We start from the raw sequence: 21,366 nt of genomic DNA, 5'->3' as shown, positions 1-21,366 counted from the left end.
CAAAGAAGAGGCTTGATACTCTAGCATCATATTCAGGGGGAGGAGGTCCCCTTCAGCCACAGTCATAGGGAAGGGGAATGGGATGAAAGTGGGAGGGAGGGAGGAATGGGAGGATGCACGGGATGGGGTAGCAAATGAGATGTAACATGAGTTGTTTTATTTTTCAATAAAAATGTGTTTAAATAAAATAATAAAAATAAAAATGCACCCACGTTTTCAACCTATTCCTATAACTTTGAAGTCCTTCTCCCATTCATCCCATGTACTTAGACACTTGACTTGATGTGGGCCACTGGGTCTCATCCAGTGATACAGGCAAGGGCTTCCCATGGGCTTAGGACTCGCCTTGCTGTGGGCCTCTGCCATTGTCATTAGAATGTTCCTGGACCAGACCACAGAAGGAGAGGCAGGCAAAGTGAACCAAGGTCTTCCAAGATGCTCTAGTCAAAACAGCCAGCTCACCCCCAAACACTAGAGTGCGTACAGTGAATACCAGCCAAGTCTCTTAGCCTATCCTCATGATATGTGAGTGACAGGTGCCTTCTTCTGTGTGCCATTGATAGCTGAGATAAGATTCTGTTTATGGCAAAAGCTACTGAGCAGACATGCTCTAATTCGAAAAATAGGATTCTTGATTGATAATTAACTCATAATTCCATATTTGTACTTTGGGATGTATCTCTTCATTCTATTAATTTATAGGTGCAATGACTCTTTGTTGGCTACACTATACACAAACACTAATGTGCTTGAGATAGAGAGTTCTCCCATATCTGTGAATTACACATTATAATACCCCCAAAGGATGTTGAAATCTAAGTATAACCACACCTTACATACAGAAGGACGAGAGACTGCTTTTGCCAAAAGGTGCTATGTCATCAATTAGGTCTGCAGGTACCCAGGGAGTAACTGAAATGGCATCAGAGCAGGAATCTCTACCTTTGTTTTGTTTGTTTGTTTGTTTGTTTGTAATTATGTATACAGTGTTCTTCCTGTATGTATGGCTGCACACCAGGAGAGGGCACCAGATCTCATTATAGATAGTTGTGAACTACCATGTGGTTGCTGGGAATTGAACTCTGGACCTTTAGAAGAGCAGCCAGTGCTCTTAGCCTGTGAGCCATCTCTCTAGCCCCTCTACCTTTGTTTTTATCTGATACCTTCACTATATTACAATTTATAAGTTTGATTCCTCTCAAGCTGTGAACACAAGCACACTTTTTAGGGAGTATTCTTTTGAACTAATGGCAGTTCTGCTTTGAAACTGAAAATACTGAGAGAAGCTACAGTGTCTTCAAGATTTTCAAGGCTTGTGTAACAAATTCTCAGCTATCACATGTGCACAGACACACACATACATACACAACACACTCCACACGTACAACACACACACACATACATACCACATACCACATATATATCACACACACATACATGAACACATTCACCACATACACGCACCACACACACAAACACACACACACACACACACACACACACACACACACACACACAAGCACTTGCCACACTTTCACATCACTGAAACAGCACCTAAATGTCCCCAGTTATTTCTCTTAACCTAAAGAAAATGTGTGCTTTTCTCTTATTCATTCTCTCTCGAAGTCGCAATGGATTCCAGAAACAGCAGACTCCTGCAGTCTGATGAGTCTGCACCCCATAAATAAGATTTGTTACCCCATGACGAAAAATGAGGCTGATCCTCTAAGCGCAAGCAAACATGACATGATGGCAACTGAACTGTCCCCCAAGTGGTTAATAACTTCCCCTTTAGCACCAGCAAGTCCTCACAAACCAAGCCTGAGATAATGATCAACTAATCCAGAGTTGACAAGGCTGCCTAACCGTGCATGCAGCTTGTCATTGGCCCCAGTGCCCACCCTATTTAAGCCCAGGGCCTGCATCAGCATCCCTGAAGGCAGGACTAAGGGTGAGAGTCTCCTTGTTCTCCCTGTGTGTCCATACCGAATACCAGATTCATCTCCTTGTTTTCACTATTACTCATTTTCCAGGGTAGTGAACACATCTGATTGGTTGAGAATCCTTAGAGTTGGGCACCCTCTGGTCTAGGACTCTAGTAATATCTGTACTGTTTTTTAACATATGCATTTCTATCGTAAAGCTTAACTTATAAATTAGGAACTGTAAAAATAGCAATAAAGGAAGAAAAATTTTAAAAATTAGCATCAATAAACAACATAAATTGAACAGTAACACTGCAATAAGTATGTGGTGTGCTAGTGCTCTCTCTCTTCTCTTCTCTCTCTCTCTCTCTCTCTCTCTCTCTCTCTCTCTCTCTCTCTCTCTCTCCTGATTGTACTAGGCTCACAAGTCTCTTCAAGCTCTTGCAATGTCTATGTGATAAGAAAAGAGGTAAGTGGCACAGGCATGGTGACATAGGGTTAGGCTGCCACATTAGTATTCTTTGAATACAAGCTATGCAGTTTCTGAAGTTGATATGATAACTGTAATATCTACTATGTACATGTAGCATGTACAACATAGATTCTGTAGGCAAGGTCATGCTTTGTGTTCTGAACAAGGCAAAGAGGGACAGAATGAAATGTAGAATGAGTGGTTGACTTAGAAATTTTCCATTTAGTATCTTTTGGATCCATTGAACGGAAGATAATTGAAAGATGAAAAGCAGTAACCAAGCATTGAAAACCACAGTACATCCGTGAGTGAAGTCTGTAAAATGGCTCCATGCCTTCTAGTAGCAGAGGCAGACATCCAACATGCATAACTTTAAAATCAACTATGTAGTGTATTAGGCAGCAGGATGCTAAAGAAAAATAAACAGATGTCCTGGGAGACTGTTAAAATACATTACAGACAGAACCAAGATTAAAAATAAAATTATAGCTTTTTAAAATTTGTTGCTTTATGCTAAGAATAAGGGACTGAGTATTTGCTCCAAAATGGAACATCTACATTGACCAAGGGTCAGGAGATATGATAAAATAGGAGGCAGAAAGAATGTCAGAGGCAGATGTGTGGAGGAGCACTGGCACATGTTGTCCTCTGGGCATGGCTACTATAACCATGATCTCACTGCACTGTGATTACCTGCACAAGACCTTTCTATGGTCAAGCCAGCCAAGATGGGGTGGATGGTCTCCAGGCCCCACCCTTTACTGAGGAGCTTCCTGCAGTTGACAGCTGAGGAGAGGCAATCTGTCTTTTTCCCCTAGGGATGTGGCCACTGATATGTTTCAGTGTCCCACACCTGGTATATATGGTCACAATTAACTGGACTTAGTGGGTTGTAAAGACAAAACAAAACAAAAAACCCAAAAACAAAACATAGTTGTGAAGGCCACATTGGGAAGCTTGCAGGGTGGAATGGAGTATAAATATCATCATATTTGACTATATGTATAAAAATGTTCAACAATAAGGAATAACTTGTAAAAAAAACAAATATGAAAACATTCTAATAAACATTAAATAACAACCATTTGACAACTCTAATAAAAGTTCATGCTCATGCTTATCCCATAAATAAAATAGAATGACTCTTTTAAAAATAGGTATATTATTTTAGAATACTGTCATCAAATACTTAGAGGTTAGCTCACCACTTCTACTGTCTCAAATTTCATTGCAAGGTGTGATGAAACCTAACCAGAATAGTTAGTGAATAAACCCTGCACATCTATTAACATCTCTGTGGTAATTTCCTCATCTGCAAAATGAAGATGTTGGCATCGGCATGTCTTGGGTCTATTGTGACAAGTAGTCTGTAAATCTAAGGCATAATTAAAGGATAAACTGCAAAGCTCATTCATCATGCAGCTGTCCGCAGCATAGATATCAAAAGCTTTTTTAAGGCATATATATCTATGCCGGGTTTTGATCGTGCAAAGAAATTAGCTATATCAACCTGGCAGACATGGATACCTGACAATATCTCCCTCCAATTTTAAAACAAAATAAAAAAAGCAGCAAGCAGATGATGAAGTTCTTTGGTAACACGGAAGAAAGATGTGATCACTCACACTTGTATAGGACTTTGGATTTGTAAAGTATTTTTATTTGTTGTGATTTGTGGTCTTCATGACAAACTGCTTGAGTAGAAATTGTTTATCTCATCTTGCACCTGAGATCAGCATGGCTCATAAAAAAATAACTTTTACAGAGTTGCTTTACCAAGTCTGAGCAGGATCCAGGGTTTGAATCAGGGTTTCACATCTGAAGTCTCCCCCTTTCCATTAACCAAGACTCTCAAACACACAGGAAACAATATATAACCTGGATATCAAATGGCCTGTGTGATCTGCTGGGTTGGATAGAATCCAAAGGCAGATATCTGATTCTCAGACTCCCATCTTGCTGCTTTGTAATTGGAACCACCCATCCTCTGACACAGGCAAGCCTCAACACATCTTCTGAATTTTTATTACATGCAGATGTTCTCTTTGTATTGTGAGGGCACTGATGGGAGACACTAGGGTCTTAGCCATGGTCTCTTTACCCATAATGCCTCGCATCTAAGAAGCCCTAGACATATAATTATTTAAATGGATTGAGTCCATTCATTGATTTGTGCAAAAAGTCTCCTTAAACTTCTGCTGTATGGCTTGTTTTAGTGTTAAATGGGCTAAAGAAAGAACTGGAAGACAGACAGTGGGAAACCTTTTATACTAGTGAGTGGATTTCTCAGAAAGCTGTGGTGTGTTGTGTAAGCAAGAACACGGGGATCTAACCCAGCATGAGGCAGTGGGGAGGACCTTCCTAAAAGATAGATATTAATAGGCATCAGCAATCTAAGTAAAACATGAGGGGAAGGACGTGATGAAGAAGGGGAAACAACCAAGACAGAAAGCTCGGCACATGTACTAAGGTGGGAAGGCATCCCAGGTACACATCCTAAATGTTGCCTCTTGAGGAACTACATTTCTCAGAGCAGATCTAATCATGTGGGACTCTTGGGACAACAGGCATCCTAACAATTAAAAATCATCTCCCCGTGTAGCTAAATCACACACTCTTAGTTCCTTAGAAGAGATCTTTGGTAAACGTATCGAGCCCTACTCTAAAATGTATTAATTCTTTGCTGTGTATGTAGAGATAAAATACAATATCCCAACTGGTATCTAGCCCTGTTAAGAAACTATATTATTGTGAACTTGTTACAAAGGAGTATTCAGTTATAGCTTGTTTTTTTGTTGTTGTTGTTGTTTTGTTTTTTGTTTTTTGTTTTTTTTTTTTTTTACAAATTCTGTAGTTAGCTATAACTGTTCATCCAGTTATAAATTAAGTCTTTATCCAGGTGAATGTTAAGAGAGTTTTATACATATGGTATCATAAGGTCATGTGAGGTATCCTGTGCAATAAATGCTATCACTTTACAAAAGGTACTTTATACAGGTCTTTATAAATGACTTTATAAAATATAGAGATGTTCTCACAGGTTACGGTTTTATGTTAAAGCATGTCTCAAGGCATATGTATGTAAACAGAAAGGGCCAGGAAGACCAACTCTCAGTGTATGTAGACAGACACTGAACAGTTGATGGGGAACCCTAAAAGTGCACCACTAAAATGTTGAATTTGTGTGCCTGCAGAGTTTGTGTTTTGAAATCTCAGCCCTGGGGACCTTAGAATGTATCTGCCATTGAAAACAGGGCATTTGAAGGGCTAATTAAACTTAAACAAGGCCGTAAGGATAAGGCCCTAATCCGGTATGACTGGTGTCCTTACAATAAGAGGAAAAGAGTGTGTGGGCAGAGGAAAGGTCATGTGAGGACGTGTGGGAGGTGGCATGGAGCAAGCCAAGGAGAGAGGCACCAGGAGAAACCACAGCTGCCAAACAGACCACAGGCTTCCAGCCTCTGGTACCAGGACAAGATGTGTTTCTGTTGTTAAGCCACCTGAGCTGTGGTGTGAAGTGATGACTTTTACCCTCGCCCCCCATAGGGAAAATTCATGTATTGAACCTCTAGCATCCAAAACAATATTTGGAAGAGGCCCTTTATGGAGATAATTAAGATTAAATGAAGGTGGACTAGAGGGGTGATGACTCAGAGGTTAAGAGCACTGACTACCATTCCAGAGGACCCAGGTTCAAGTCCCAGCTCCCTCATGGAGGTTCACGACCACTTGAAACTCCAGTTCCAGGAGATCTGATGTCTTTTTCCGACCATGGGGACCAAGCATTGAAATGGTGAACAGACACATCGTCAGGCAAAGTACCCACACACATAAAATAAAATTAAAATTAAAAACTTTTGTTTTAGATTAAATGAAGTCAGAAAGGTAGGCCCCTGACCTGCAGGGTCTGGTGTCCTTTTAAGAAAGAGAAAAAATGAATCTATGGGTAGAGAAAAATGCTTTGTGAGCATACATCAGGCCTGGAAGAGAGGCCTGCCCCAGAAACCAAATTTTATAGCACGTGAGCCTTAAACTTTCAGCTTCCAGGAATGAGGGACAATTAATTTTGTCATGTAAGCCACCCAGTGTGCAGCATTTTGGTATGACAGTCTTAGACCACTAATGCAGACACACATTTTTGCAGTCACAAACGCACATATACAAGTGTGTGCTGACACGGATTGGCCCACTACAGGCAAATTATCTGCATTTCTATTTGAAAACAGAAGCCTTATGTTATGCCTTTGTAAATTGGAATTTTTGTTAGACCAAAAATAAGGGTGCCATAGTTATATTTATGTAACCAGGAGGGCACTGTCTGAATAATAATTAAAATTTTAAAAACACAAAATAATTTTTAGGAAGGGGGATCAACGTATGGGTACCATTCCATTTTTCAAAATGCTCTGGATGTATTTAGAGTGATTCTTGCACCTTTCAGAGAGAATTATCCCAGGCACAAGCTACCTGCAGTTAGGAAAGAAGAAACTTGGACTCTCCTGTTGCTAGCTGAACTTTTCTCCATGCAGCTGTTACACTCCTGTCACTTACCAAATCACAGTAGACGCTTTTGTGAGTTTAATTAAGCCTGAGTAATTTTCCAACAGTACAAAGAAAGATGAATTCCCTAAATATTGAATCCATTTATGATTCAAGGTGTCATTCTCTGAATGTGACTGTTCAATTCTTAGAATTAATTATCCTCGGAATTAAAGCTGCTTTTTAAGACATATAGTCACATCTCACACAAAGCATAAATTCAACATTTCAACCCTTCACTCAGGGACAATTCCACATGCTGCCTTCACATTCTCGTGCTGGCCATGAAATGATGGCAGGGTCCCTAATCAGCCGCGTGATAATCAACTTTACCCTTGTCTTGATTTCCATCCCTGGGTTTCCTTCTACTTCCCTTTTTGTCCTGGTAATTAATCAGTTAAAGCTTAGCTTTCCTCTGTGCTGGGAAGACAGGAAAGTGGGCAAACAGTTTCTCTGGTAAGCCTTAGAACCTGAGTTTGATCCTCAGGACACATGAAAAAAGCAGAGTATGGATGCAGATGCTTGCGACCCCAGTGTGGTGACTAACCTAACTGTCTGTCAACCTGACAGGGTCTAGAATGAGCAAGGGGACAAATCTGTGTGTGTGTGTGTGTGTGTGTGTGTGTGTGTGTGTGTGTGTGTGAGAGAGAGAGAGAGAGAGAGAGAGAGAGAGAGAGAGAGAGAGAGAGGGAGAGTTAGTTTCTACACTGGGCTAATTTAGGTGCAAAGACACACCCTTACTGTGGGGTAACACCATGCTATGAGCTAAGATCCTAGACCTCATAAAGGGAAAACAGAAATGAGCTGACTGCGGGTAGTCACCGTCTGCTGCCTCCTTCTTGTGGCTGCATTATGGCCAGCTCAGGCTTCTGATGCCGTGACTCCAGGGATGAGGCAAAAATCAAGCTCTTCTCCCTTAAGTTGCTTTTGTCAGGGTATTTATCACAGCAATGAGACAAAGTACCTAGTTATGGTACATCCAGTGATGGTGAGATGGAGACCGGGACCAGGGTTTAACGAACAGCTATCGCAGCCTACTTAAAGAACTTCCAGACCAGCGAGAGGCCCTGTCTTGGGGAAAATAAATAGACAAGTGGATAGTACCAGAGAAACAACATCTGAAGCTGTTCTCTGACTTCCACATAGGTAGGTGCCCCTTTTTTGTTACAACTTTGGGTCTTCCCAAACTTCATCTGCTTCTAGCTTTTTCCTCAGGCTTCTTTTTCCCTCACTGTGGAGTCCTCTGAGTTCATCTGGGATTCCACTTCCATAGGACAGCATCTGTTCTCTGTCACTATAGCGAAGGCCACACAACACTAGACCCAGCGTCCCATGTAGGTAAGATTTCCAACCCAAGAACTCAAGGGAATCACTCAAATAACCTTGTCTAGGATCACCTAGCAATCTCCCAAAGAAAGTTACACTCCAGAATCCCAGCAAGAAAACTGAGAGACTGAATACATGAGGAGCCAGGAGAATGTGTGCGTGTGCACCCACACACCACAACCACAAATAAAGCAACACGGCTAAACCTGAGTGCTTGGGGATCTGTGGGCATTCAGCTGCCCAACAACCACCCCCAGTATCACACCAGACACAGAGGCTATGGAAGGTGCAGTTGACTCACTTCAGCAATACCTTTTGATTGAAATTCAGATTTCCTAAGTAACATGAGACGATTGAAGGAGACACACGGCAGCTGTTCCTCACTCCCAAGTGGGAGTCTCAGTTGAGGACAGCTTGTCACCTGATATCATTTTCCAACACTGGCCATATCAACAGCAACTGCAACACCCTGCCAGAGTGAGTCACGGAACAGTCCTCCTTTACCCGGCACCACCCACACACTTTTGATCTAAAATGTAATATTTACCTTGAAAATATAAAACATATAGTGGTATGTTAGAATTCTTGCTTGGTTGTAGTTGCTTCTCGGTGAAGAGAAAATACTATGCTTCATGAGATCCCCTTGCCCCGCAAAAAAAAAAAAAAATAGGAGTAGATAAAAATAGAGATTTACTAAACCTCCCGTTGTTATACAGGGGCTATTGTAGCCAGCGACGCGAGCGCCTGCACCTCAGGCACGTGCACTTACCTCCTTTCATCATGCCTACTTCATAACACTTGCGAAGCCGGCAAGCCTGGCAGCTCTTTCTTCTGTTCTTGTCAATCGTGCATTGGTTTGTAGCTGGACACATGTAGTCATTATGGCCTAAAGAAAGCAAAAGGATGATGTTAGAATCATTTCAGGAGGCCTATGAGGTCAGACTTTACATGGAAACTGCTGGAAGGTGCGTCTCATAGCCATTGCCTGGCCACACTGAACAGCTACCCGATCATTCCTTTGTCTCTATCTTCTACTGGCAAACAAGATGTCTGCTGCCCTTAACTTCTGCTTCAGATGACTGCTTTAGGAGTTGTTGGGGCAAACTCTCTCCCCTTCACATGACCTGTGTTGGACAATGTAAATGGGTTTTGATTGTAGTGCAGGAAATGGAACCCGGGGTTCCCCCCATGCTAGGTAAGTGCCCTGTCGTTGGACAGCACCCTCACTCTGCAGGGAAATGTCCTAAGGATGGATGACCACAAAGTCAGGGTTTCTCTCTATAAGCTTTGTGTTGTCTTGTGGCTTGGTTTGGTCTGAGTTTTCTGGGATTTCTCGGGCTACACACACACACACACACACACACACACACACACACACACACAATGTCAAAAGAACTGTTGTAAATCTTTAATTAGATATTCAGGTGAGTTGAAGAATATCTAAATTCATGTCAGAGGCGCAGGCTGGGTGGAAGTCAATCTGTTACCTGCTAGCCAGGGGGTGCTGAGTAAGCTGCTGGCCGTTCCCTAAGGCTCACTGTCTTCCTGTCTAAACTAGAAAAGGTAATGACACCCACATATATAATAATTTTATAACTGTTGCATCATTATTCTAAGACTTCAAAACTGAGTCAGTGCATGTCAAGGGATGTGACAGTGCTCCGGATTGACCACGTCATCTAATTATGAGTCCCTTTTCTTTCCTCTCTTGACTGTTGATTCTGTCCATCAAATGCTTCTCATCGGCCTCGGGCATGTGCAAACCCAACCTGTCCCTCCATGCTAACTTCTACCTTAGGTCATTGCCCTGTTTAACCCAGCTGGACTCTCAGAAATGTCCACTCGGGGTTACCTTCTCTCACCTCTCCTGAGTGGCTCACCGCAAGCCATTAGTTTTACACTCGTTACTCTTACTTGCTGCTCCTACATGAAGTCTGCAGAATGCTGAGCGCTGCATAGGGGAAAGTCTTGAATCTGGACTAAAGACTAAGAGAATGCTATATTTTCCATTCTCAAAACAAAGCAAACATATATTCCATATACTAATTTAGATTCGCCATACAGGTTGCTGCCCTCTGCTCACTAAGGGCAAGATCCAAGATAGTGAAATGTTTGAACACGGACTCTTGGCAACGTAAGACGCAGCCCCAACTAGAACAGGGTGGGATGGGGACTTGAAAAGATATGCAAGACTTCACATTTAGGTGTGTTTTGTAGAAACCCTCCATGGAAAAGTGACCTCAGATCAAAGTAACATCTCTTTCTTCTACTGCATAAGAGAGATGGGTAAAGAGAGAAACCAGAACTACAAATTTGAAACTGGCCAGAGATCTCACACTACCTCAAAAATCCAGGCACAGTGATTATGTTTTGGATTTTGTTTTGGTTTGTTTTGCTTTGTTTTAATACAGAGTATTACAGAGTATCACTGCGTAGTCTAGTCTGGCCTTGAACTCACAGAGATCCCAAAGATTTTCCTGGAGTAAGGGCGGGTACCACTGTACCCAAGCACAGTGGTTCCTTTTTAATTGTCTTTACTAATAGGGAGAAGTTGAAGAAGGCATGAAATAAGAAATAAAGTTGATATGTGCTTAGGGTTAACAAACTCTAAGCAAATATTCTGATACTCTGAGGGAAATTTGAGTGTTTTACATCCTCTGGTGTTTACACAGAATACATCGATATACTTTAGCTCAAAAACACTAAGTATACATTAGGCCTCAGAGGGAAAAAGATTCAGTAGCTACTTAAACAAAATACTACGTTGACTCACTTTCTCTCCAATAGCTAGGTATTTTGCAAGCCCGAGAAGAGGGGAGAAGTGCAGTGAGTCAGAGACCAACTGGCTGCCTCTCCTGTTTGGATTGGCTAGCCACTATAGATGTCTATCTTCAGGAAACCAGGTGAAATTCTTGAACTAACATGTCTAAAACATAAAATGCACTGGACCGATGTAAGTGACAAGAAAGAGGGCAGAGGCACAGGATTATGGCCAGAATGCAGGACTTTTATGACAGCACCCAAAATGAGTTGAAATGTCTAATCAATAAGCTGATTAGAAAAATGATCCTAACAAGTACGTTGGCCATCTTCAGTCACAATGGATCCTTCCTAACCAAACACCAGCAATGACTGTTTCTAAGTCTTCAACTAATATTAGATTTTTAAAAAGTAACAAAGCTTATTGTGGGGGAAAAGTATTAATATCTATTATTAATCCATATAATTATTACAACAGTTATTTTCTAACCTGCCACAATGCTGATAAAAGACACAGACACCTATTAGATTTTAAATATGCCTTAAACCTGGGGCTGGGCAGATGTCAATCCCCTACGCTGCCTTGTTAACCTCCCAGCCCCACATCCCGCGCCATTTGTTTTAGTCATTGCTATCTGGGCTCCTTCCCATCCATAATTCTGTAAATACTTGATCATGCTTCTCATGTGGGATATTTCTATCTAACACCAATCCTCAGAGATGATTCCTCCGGGCCTTTTCTCCTTCCTGTCCTCCTGTCTCCTCATGGTCCTTCTCCTGTGTTCCTCCCTCCCCTGATTCTCCTACAAAAGCTGGAGTTTTGCCTTGATAACTCTGTAAATGCCTGGTGTTAAAGCAAGCATTTACCCCCAACTCCTTTATAACCCCTATTTTTTTTTCAGGGAAATCTTGTCTTGTTGATAGACTTATTATACATGAAATTACACAGTATTAATGAACATTTTTCTAAATTTTTGGATAAATATGCCTTCAAAATTCACTCATATTCTTTTTTTAAGCAGGAAATAGATTTTTATTTTTAATTAATTTATTCATATTACATCTCAATTGTTAGCCCATCCCTTGTATCCTCCCATTCCTCCCTCCCTCCCGCTCATAGTACGACCCCTATTTTACCTTGTGAAAAATAATTTGTGAGAAAATTGTAATGAAGGAGAATTAATTTTTGAAAACTAACTCAATTACATGAGTGAAAGATGCAGCAATTTTACTATAGATACAAGAAGCTATGTCCTTGTGAGAAGACTGGAAGAATTACAAAAGGATGCGTCTACGACATACTAGTCAAGCAGAAGGATGGAAAACTAAACTCTGTGTTCTTTCTCACCAAGAATAAAAACCGCAGCCTGGGATGTCACTCAGTGGTCAAGCATATACAAGACCTTGGGTCCCGTCATCATCATACACACACGCACACACACACACACACACACACACACACACACACACACACACACACAAAAGGAACTGAAAGCCCTTTGGAGAACTATGTAGCTTGAAGAGTGGGACGTGTCGGAACAGGATACCAACAATACCTACAAGCCAGAAGAGAAACATGGGCTCTTGCCACATGAGGACTTTTCCTTCAGCTTCTCTGGGATGCCTCCCTTGACGTTCTCCTCTCATTTATTCTTTCCCATGGCATCTGTTTCCTTTTTATTATTATCACTCAGAAAGCCTAGATTTGTTTGTCATGAAAATAAACAATGATCCATACCCAGACACTTAAGAGAAAGATAAACACAGACCTAATTAAAACAAGCAGTAGCTTGAAAGAAATCTCATACTGCGGACTTTTCCTTTTGTCGCCTTCTCCCCTCAGGGCGTTTTGGCAGCTACCCCAGAGCAAATCTCCTTTTTGGGGCTCTATCCCTGTCTGTGCACCCGACATCCATCCATCCAGAATTGACTCACAGACCCTTCGGAACTGGCATTACCAGTTGGACTGACTGCTGTGGTTTGAATCTCTCATGTCCCTGGCTAGCTTATATTTGGAATGCATAGTCTCCAGTTTGTGGCCCTGTTTCAAAGCCGGGGCCTGGCTTGGGGAAAGTAGGTCACTAGGGGGTGGATCTTTGAAAGTTACATCCAAACCTGCCTCTGCCTCACTCTCTATTTCCTAGTCAGACTCCAGTTGACAGCCCCTGCCTCAGACTCCCACCACCACAGGTGGAGGCTTTCTGCAACCTTGCCTGCCCTGCAACAGTGGAACCTGTGAGCCAAAATAATCTTCATCTCCTAAGTTGTTTCTGTCCTGTCTTTTGTCATAGCAACAGCATATAGCAATGCAGTGACCATCTCTGTTCATCAGAATTCTTTCTCCTCTCAACCACCCACCAGGAAGCCACACACAGCATCACTGTAGATCACCTTTCCTCACTGGACCCTCCCCCAACCCCCCACCGCCACCACAGGGTCTCATACACACAGCCACCAAGAGATAGAGAGATCAGATCAATGATTCTGATTCTTTTTCAAAGCAAAGCCAGGTATTTAAAATAAACACAACTGTGTATGGGAATGAGTGTGTGTGTGTGTGAGGGGGTAAGTGTGTGTGTGTGTGTGTGTGTGTGTGTGTGTGTGTGTGTGTGTGTGTGTAAGACAGAGGTAGATTTGGAGTATCTTTCTTCATTGGTCTTCTACTCTATTACTCACATTTTTTTATTTTAAAAATGTATTTATTCCTTAACAGTTTCATACATATACGACATTCATTGATCGAAGTGCTCCCCCCTCAAGCAAGCATTATCCTCTCCTCTCTCATCCCCCCCCCAATGAAATCCCTTCTTTCCATTCAAGGAATCCGCTCCTCTGCAACTCTGCCCCCAAAACCAAGCTTGCTTTAAGTCCTATCATCAGTCTCACCATGCTGGCTTTTAACTGCCTGTCTGAATCCGCAGATGGGGTTAGGCTTGTCAGGCAGTGAACCACATGGAGATCATCATCCCACAATGCCCACCACATCCTCAGGCGTAGATTAGAGAGCTTGGTGGGTACACCTTTTAGCCGAATCGAGCAAAGAGACTAAAGCTCTGGTTGTCCCTCCGCCAGCCTGTCCGCGCAGCTCAGGACCCAAGAGGAAACAGGCTGTGTTAGTCGCTTTTCTGTTGCTCTGATAAAACATCATGATCAAAATCAACTTATAAAGTCTCACTCAGACTACAAGCACACCGGACAAAGTGAGCAATAAGCACCTAACACGTGTTAACACATTTGAGCACTTAGCTCACTCGCACTGGACGTCGTGCAAATCAAAGTAAATTCTCAAGGACAAATGAAATCTAAGGTGTTTAATACCTACACATAAAAAGCCCAAAAGCTTCACTGGAATACCCTAACAACAATAACATTTTGTTATTACTTTGTACGTACACACACACATACACACACACACACACACACACACACACACACACACACACACCAGTGAACACATGGAGGTCAAAAGACAACTTTCAGGAGTTCATCCTCTCCTTTCATCTGTTGAGGCAGGATCTTTCCACTATGTGCGCCCTAGACACATAGCTTCTGGGTAATTATTTTGTCCCTATCTTGCATTTCACCATAGGAGTGTTGGGATTTTCAGTGGGTTTCCGTAGGCTGTGGGGATTTGAACTCAGTCGTTCAGCTTACACAGCAAACGTTTTTTACCCACTGAGCTACCTTCTTGGCCCACAAGTAGCATGTCACTGTCACTGATTTCACATCATTTTAATCTCTCTTTTAAAAATTATTTTAGATTGTTTATGTGTATTAGTGCTTTGCCTACATATATGTTTGTGCACCACATGCATACTTGGTCCCTGCAGAAGTCAGAAGGAGTCATGTCTCCTAAAACTAGAGTCATAGATGGTGGTGAGCTGCCTGTGTTGGTGCTAGGAATTGAACCTGGGTCCCCTGGAAGAGCAGCCAGTGCTTTTTACTATGAAGCCACATAGCCCACTGATCCATTTACTCAGGAAACACCAATGAACTCTAGCTATGTTCACCTTCTCCTTATCAGAGACCCTTACCAACATTTTTCCACTAAGTTAACAGGAGTTTATTAGAATTAGAAACATCCGGGAGTTTTATCTAAATCATTTACAATCTCATATAAGAAATGAAATCTGGATTTATTTCTTTAAATATCAATATGTATTTGTAGAGAGTTAAATACAGCTTTAAATCCTATGAGAATTTACATTAGAGTTACATTTAGATCTTACAGACATTGAAGCAAGAGAAAACTGAGGAAAACTGAGTTGTTGGGGTTTTTTTTTTTTTTTTGGTTTTTTTGTTTTTTGGGTTTTTTGTTGTTGTTGTTGTTGTTGTTTGTTTTTTGTTTTTTGTTTTTTTTGTTTTTTGTTTTGTTTTGTTTTTCAAGACAGGGTTTCTTTGTGTTAGCCGTGGCTGTCCTAGACTCACCTTGTAGACCAGGCTGGCCTCGACTCACAGTGATCCACCTGCCTCTGCCTCCCAAGTGCTAGGAGTAAAGGTGTGTGCCACCACGCACAGCTTAGAAAACTGATATTTTAATTCATTGGCAAATGGGCATACAGATACCCTATGACATGGCAGAGATATATCCTGATAAACCGGCCACACAGTAATTGTCGCAAAATAAAAGTGTGCTTCATATACCAGGCTCACCAAGCATCCTGACTGTGTAACACTGAGCACTCCAAGGCCCAACCTTTACCCGTGGTCACCTGAGGTGATCACTGCTATGGCCCACCATCACAAACAGTCAAACTGCACATTGCTGGCATGAGAAAGAATCAAAATTCACCACCCAAAGTGCGTCCTCTGAACACATAAACCCTTTCACACCACTGCCAAACTTAGTAAACATACAGTCAACCCATCGTGCGTGAGAGGGACCATCTTTGTTTTTCTTCGGGTCATAAGGTGTGGAAGACGTGGTTCTGAGACATCGTAGTTTGAGGTTGTTTTGAGAAAAATCACAGAAGCCATGGGCAGATTTTCAAAGTGCTGCTATACAAAACTGGAATAACAGTATCCGGAAAAGAGCATGCCCTTCTTGCCTGTCCATCTCACTTCCTGACTGGAAACCCCGTCACAAGCTCATCTGACCATTCTCTCCATGATAATAAACTGCTACCCTTCTGAACATGATGTGCCAAGTGCTATATAACGCGTGGCTTGTTTCATTTATTCCCCCGTCAACTTTATGAAAAAGGAATTCTGTTAATCCACGTTTTACAGTTGTAGGGTTGTGATAAAGGTTTTAGAGCTGCTCAAAGCCACTCAGCAAAAGAGATTTGCTGGGTTTTGAATCAAGGGCTCCCTCACATTAGAGACGGAACTCATCCATCCCTGCAGCCTGTATGAGAAGGCTCAACTTGTCCAATGAGCTCTTCATTCAAAAACAGTATCTATTTTCCTGCCGGCAGTCATGGTAGGGTGCTCAGCAACTACCTGACCAATGACAGTTCTGAGACCAAGGATGCTTATGCTTAAGAAAATAAGACAGGGCATTAAGATAGTCAAGCTGATGCCACTGCCTTTAATTTTAAAATATCCAACATGTGTCCATACAAGCTAATATTGGACACTGGGGTTAAAAAAACAAAAGAATTATCTTAAAGGATGACAGTCACAGACCAGGCCTCTGGATATGACTTACACAGGATCGTGAGAATTACCCTGTTTTACACGCTGAGGCAAATGGGACATTCTGGAGTTTACCCCTACCCAGCAAGTGGGGTGTCATCTTGGTAATGTCACACACATCAACCACTTAGGACCAGAGGAGAAAAATGCTATGAAAGAAGCCAGGCAAAACTAAAAACCGGGTTCAGACAGTGGTGTTGGGGCCACCAGCAGAAGAAACGAAAGACTGCCAGGGATTTAACAAGACAGGGAGAGCTCAAAGATTTTTAAGTGACAGAGGGAATGTAGAAATGACTGACATAAAAAAATGAAAGATTAGAAGTATTCATAATTATGCCTGAGGAAAATTCATATCAAAATAGACACTTATCACCTTGGAGTAGTAAAGTACAGGAAGCTAAAAAAGATGAGGATGTTTAAACAGCTTGCCAAGTACCTGGGATTAGAGGAGGAGGAGGAGGAAGAGGAGGAAGTGGAAGGCTCCTGCTTTGCTCCAGGATGTCCTGAAAGCTGTCCTTACTGTTAATCAGGAGGAGGCTCTTACTCAGGAGGGAGGGTCGGGATAGTGGGTGTTGAACAGTTTTGAATAACTCAAGAGAGAGCTCAGTAAGACACCAACCAGCTGTGCGGCAGAGGGTTGTAAACGAGGCATTAAAGTCAAGTCAAAATGAAATTGGAGTTGAAATGCTCAGTAATTCGGGGACAAACTCGATGAGTGGAGGGGTTGGAAGGTGAGAGGGATTGCCCAGATCAGTCTGGCCTGTGGGCGCATCTGTGGGAGGTCGTCTGGTAGACAACACAAGCCCTTTCCTGTCCTCAGTTGCTTTTGGTCAGTGTTTTATCACAGCAACTTAGATGAAACTAGAACAACGTCCTAGACTCAACTTCCAAACATCAAAAATTCATATATATCTATGATTGAAAGCAGGAGTTCAAACAGATATGTGTGTGTCCACACTCAAAGCAACATTACTCAGAATAGCAAAAAAAAAAAAAAAAAAAAAAAAAAAAAGGAAAGAAAAGAAAAGAAAAGAAAAAGAAAAAGAAAAAGAAAAAAAAGAAAGAAAGAAAGAAAGAAAAACAAAGATAACTCATAGCCTACTGACTCAAGGAAACACACAGAGGTGGCATATAAAAACAACAGCAGAATTACCGCTTAGCCTTTCAAAAGAATGAAATGCCAATATAATATACAACAACGCGAGTGAATCTGGAAACATAATGCTAAGTAGGATAAGCCCAGACACAAAAGGATAAAAAAAATGACTCTGGATACATGAATTACCTAAGATAGTCACAGTCACAGAGATACACAGTGGTGGCAGAGTAGTGGCCAGCAAGATCCCTGGGAAAGTGAGGGAGTTACAGCTTAAAAGGCACACTTTCAACTTGAGCTGTTCATACGACATAAATGAACCTAATTCCACAGAGCTACATACTCTAGATGGTCCACGTAGTAATCTTTTTGTTATGTATACTTTGCTTACGGTTTTGAGAAAAATGAACTTGAAGTTGTCTTAAGTATCTATGTGAGAAAGGAGTCAAAGCTGGAGACTGGACTGATCCTGTTCTGATTTGCTCACATGTGGCCAAGAACGATCGTCACGTGCCATGCTCTTCTCACTGAACTAGACGTGTTTAGTTCTTGTTCAGCTCAGCTTTTTGTTTCATCTCATATCATAAACAATGAGTTGGGTTACTCCAATTACATTGTCAGACCTGAGACTCCAGGGAGCTAACTCATTTATCCAAGGTCTCTTGGCTGGTAGATGATAGAACCATCATTAAAATACAGATCTGTCTCATCCATGGGTCTTTGTTTTTACAGAATACTGCCACACATGCCTAAGGAGGAAAAAAACTCAATACTAACTCAGAATACTTAAATATTAAATTGTGCTTATAATAATAATGCAATGGTTTAATGAATCAATATATCTTTGAAAAGCATTTCAGAATCAGCAATATAATCATCTCCAGACTGACTCCTAACACTGCTGTTCTCACAAACCATGAAATTTAAGCCACATGAAAGACAATACATTCATCTGTGGATCAGGGCTTATATTTTTTTAATTCTAGAAAATCTCCTTAAGGTATTCTAACACAAACTGAAGATGGAAAGAAAAACTAGAAAGCAATTTTTTGTGGGAAATCAAACAAAAACTTTAAACCTTTTGAAAGAATAACTGCAGCAGTGTGTTTGTAAATAAAATTCCACTCAGATATTAAAATGAATACTTTCTGATTCATAGCCAGTGCAATGAGCCAAACCAAATGAAATAAAATTTGGCTGTCTCAGTGAACACATTCCTGAAAGTCCAGTGAGGACATTCAGTGGGCCCTGGTTTGAACTGTTTCATAATCATATCTGTATGGAGCAGTGTGCATGCACGTGCACACACACACACACACACACACACACAATGTTTAATCATGCATCCCAAATTCTATTTTCACACTAGTCATTTCTAACTAATCTTATCAGAGACAACACCCACTTCCAAATTGTATTTCACTTTTTTAAGTAAACCAGAAAGTATTACTAATATCCAATTATATTCCCAAAAGATGTTTTTAAAGAAGGAATTCTAGGAAAGACAACAGCCCTGGAAAGTTTCCTTTTCTACATTAAAAAAAAAATGAAGTCAGAAGGAATTCTCTCTGTCCTCACAAGACCCCAGTCTACTAAAGATGTTGACACGATACCTTCGTGTCCAGTCTCTATGGTCCATCTGCAAAGGCGCAGTTGTTTCAAGCACCTGGCACAGAATCAAGCCAACAGCTGCAATAAAGGAAAGCAGGATGGGACGAGTGACCACCACCTCACCACAGTCCCCCAGAGACAATGAGTCGCTTTCAGCAGTGCCTCTCGTAGTTCCACACACACACAAGTTAGCTCTGTTACAGGACCCAGAGTAGGACCTTCTAAAAGTGTTCCTTCTACTCAGGTACCATCTGGCACTGGGCTTTGACTATCCTGGGGGCATGGTGCCAAGGTCTTGGGGGGGGGATGGGGGAATGGGGGCACAGATAACAACTGTAGTGAGCAAGTCAAAGGCCAGCAGCATTCTTGTAACCTCCTGGCCCTTCTCCTTCATGCTCTTTGCTTCCAGACAGTTCTCCAAGCTTTCTTTACACTTCAGCCCCCTTAAAGACCAAACCCTGGTGTCCAGATGGTAGAGAGTATGTCAAAGTGTTCTTACCTTGAGAAGCAAGGAAGAGAAAATGCTCTTGCCATCTGAGAGATGGGATAAAACCCAGACACCCTGAAGCAGGGTTCTGCCAAGTGTCTTGTCCCCCAGAGTCAAGGATGAGCTCATGTTCCAGGTCAAGGTCATTTCAATGCTTTAGGAGGATGGAAAAGATCATTGACAGAGATCAGGTGTGATGGTGACTATGAGGATATGGAGGTCCTTCAAACTACTGGAAACCCCTCCCCTCTTTTTTTATGGACTACTGATTTCCTAAATTCTCACTAAGAATTTCAACGATCAGGTGGGTGTAGTGGTGCATGCCTTTAATCCCAGTACTCTAGAAGCAGAGGCAGGCAGATCTCTGTGAGTTCAAGGCCAGCTGGTCTACAAAGAGAGTTCCAGAACAGCCAGGGCTACACAGAGAAACCTTGTCTCAAAAAAAAATCTCCTATCTTTGGAGGGTTCTTTTATAGGCAAAACTCTGCCTAGAGAGTCTGATGAAAACCACGGATAGAAAAGCCAGGCATTTAAGAATCCACAAATCGGGGCTTTCCTAGCACATCTGTAGCAATAGTCTAGCCATTGTTGCTTTTCTTAATTTGACTCAGTCCTCTTCAACAATGTGGAAACCAACCGCCAGTCTGTCCTCCATAGAAATACCAGCTAACCTACTTTATCAACCCCAACAATTTCTTCTAACTAGTGGGAATAAATCAATGTTAGTTTTCCTGACGGCCATTTTTCTTTCTGTGACACTTAGCACAATGGCCTCAAGATTTCCCCGTGTTCTTGCAAATGACAAGACCTAATTTTTTAAGTAAATAATGTTTCAATTCCACATGTAATTTCAAGAGAGTAAAGAAGAAGAAATAACCAATGTGGCCAATGAGTAGAAAGTTCTTCTTCATTTTGTGGCCACTGAGCTGATACAGGATGCATGAAGACACAGTGGGCTACTTTGCATGGTAAATGTCACCCAAGATGGTGTGCACAGTCCCATGTGTTTCATGGTCCTCAAACCCGGGGATGATTTCTGCGGCAAAAGTTGAATTGTCATTAAAACACACCTTCCCGGGCATACACACAACCCAAGTCGGTATGGTCACACTTCTTCCTGAGATCACCACCTTAGATGATCCTGGTCACACCACAGGGAAAGTGTCCTCCGCCTTTCTCAGAGATGTTTGGATGCTCAATCTGGAATCATCCACATGGCAGGTCCAGTTCCCTTTCTGCCTCAAAGCTCAATGTTCAAATGTATCATTTAATTTTTGAATATACATTTGATAATGTGTGCATGCGAATGTGCAGGCATGTGGAGGCCGGAGGACAACTCGCAGGAGTTGGTTCTCTCCTTCGACCATCCAACCCAGATTGTCAGGTTTGGCCACAAGCTCTTTCAGCTGCTGAGCTGTCTTCTAATGTATAACTGTAAAAAGTTTTTAAGCATCTGCTTCAAACATCCCTAGCATCTCATTCAACCCGTGTCTACTGGAAATCTGCTGGGACT

The 21,366-nt window shown here is 41.8% G+C and overlaps 1 protein-coding gene across 6 annotated transcripts in view; it reads right to left on the bottom strand.

The window, feature by feature from the left end:
* ESR1 (estrogen receptor 1) overlaps positions 1-21,366 on the bottom strand; it is a 366,771-nt gene that overhangs the window by 168,876 nt on the left and 176,529 nt on the right. For all 6 annotated transcript variants that reach the window (XM_084775860.1, XM_084775859.1, XM_084775858.1 and 3 more), the window contains one exon: positions 9,032-9,148. In XM_084775860.1, the coding sequence (XP_084631986.1) occupies positions 9,032-9,148 (117 nt within the window). The remainder of the gene's footprint in view (positions 1-9,031; positions 9,149-21,366) is intronic.

This window comes from Acomys minous, assembly GCF_964271855.1.
Source record: "Acomys minous genome assembly, chromosome: 3".
Lineage (NCBI taxonomy): Eukaryota > Metazoa > Chordata > Mammalia > Rodentia > Muridae > Acomys > Acomys minous.
Note: the sequence above shows the minus strand (reverse complement) of the source record. Positions and strands in the feature narration are given on the sequence as shown.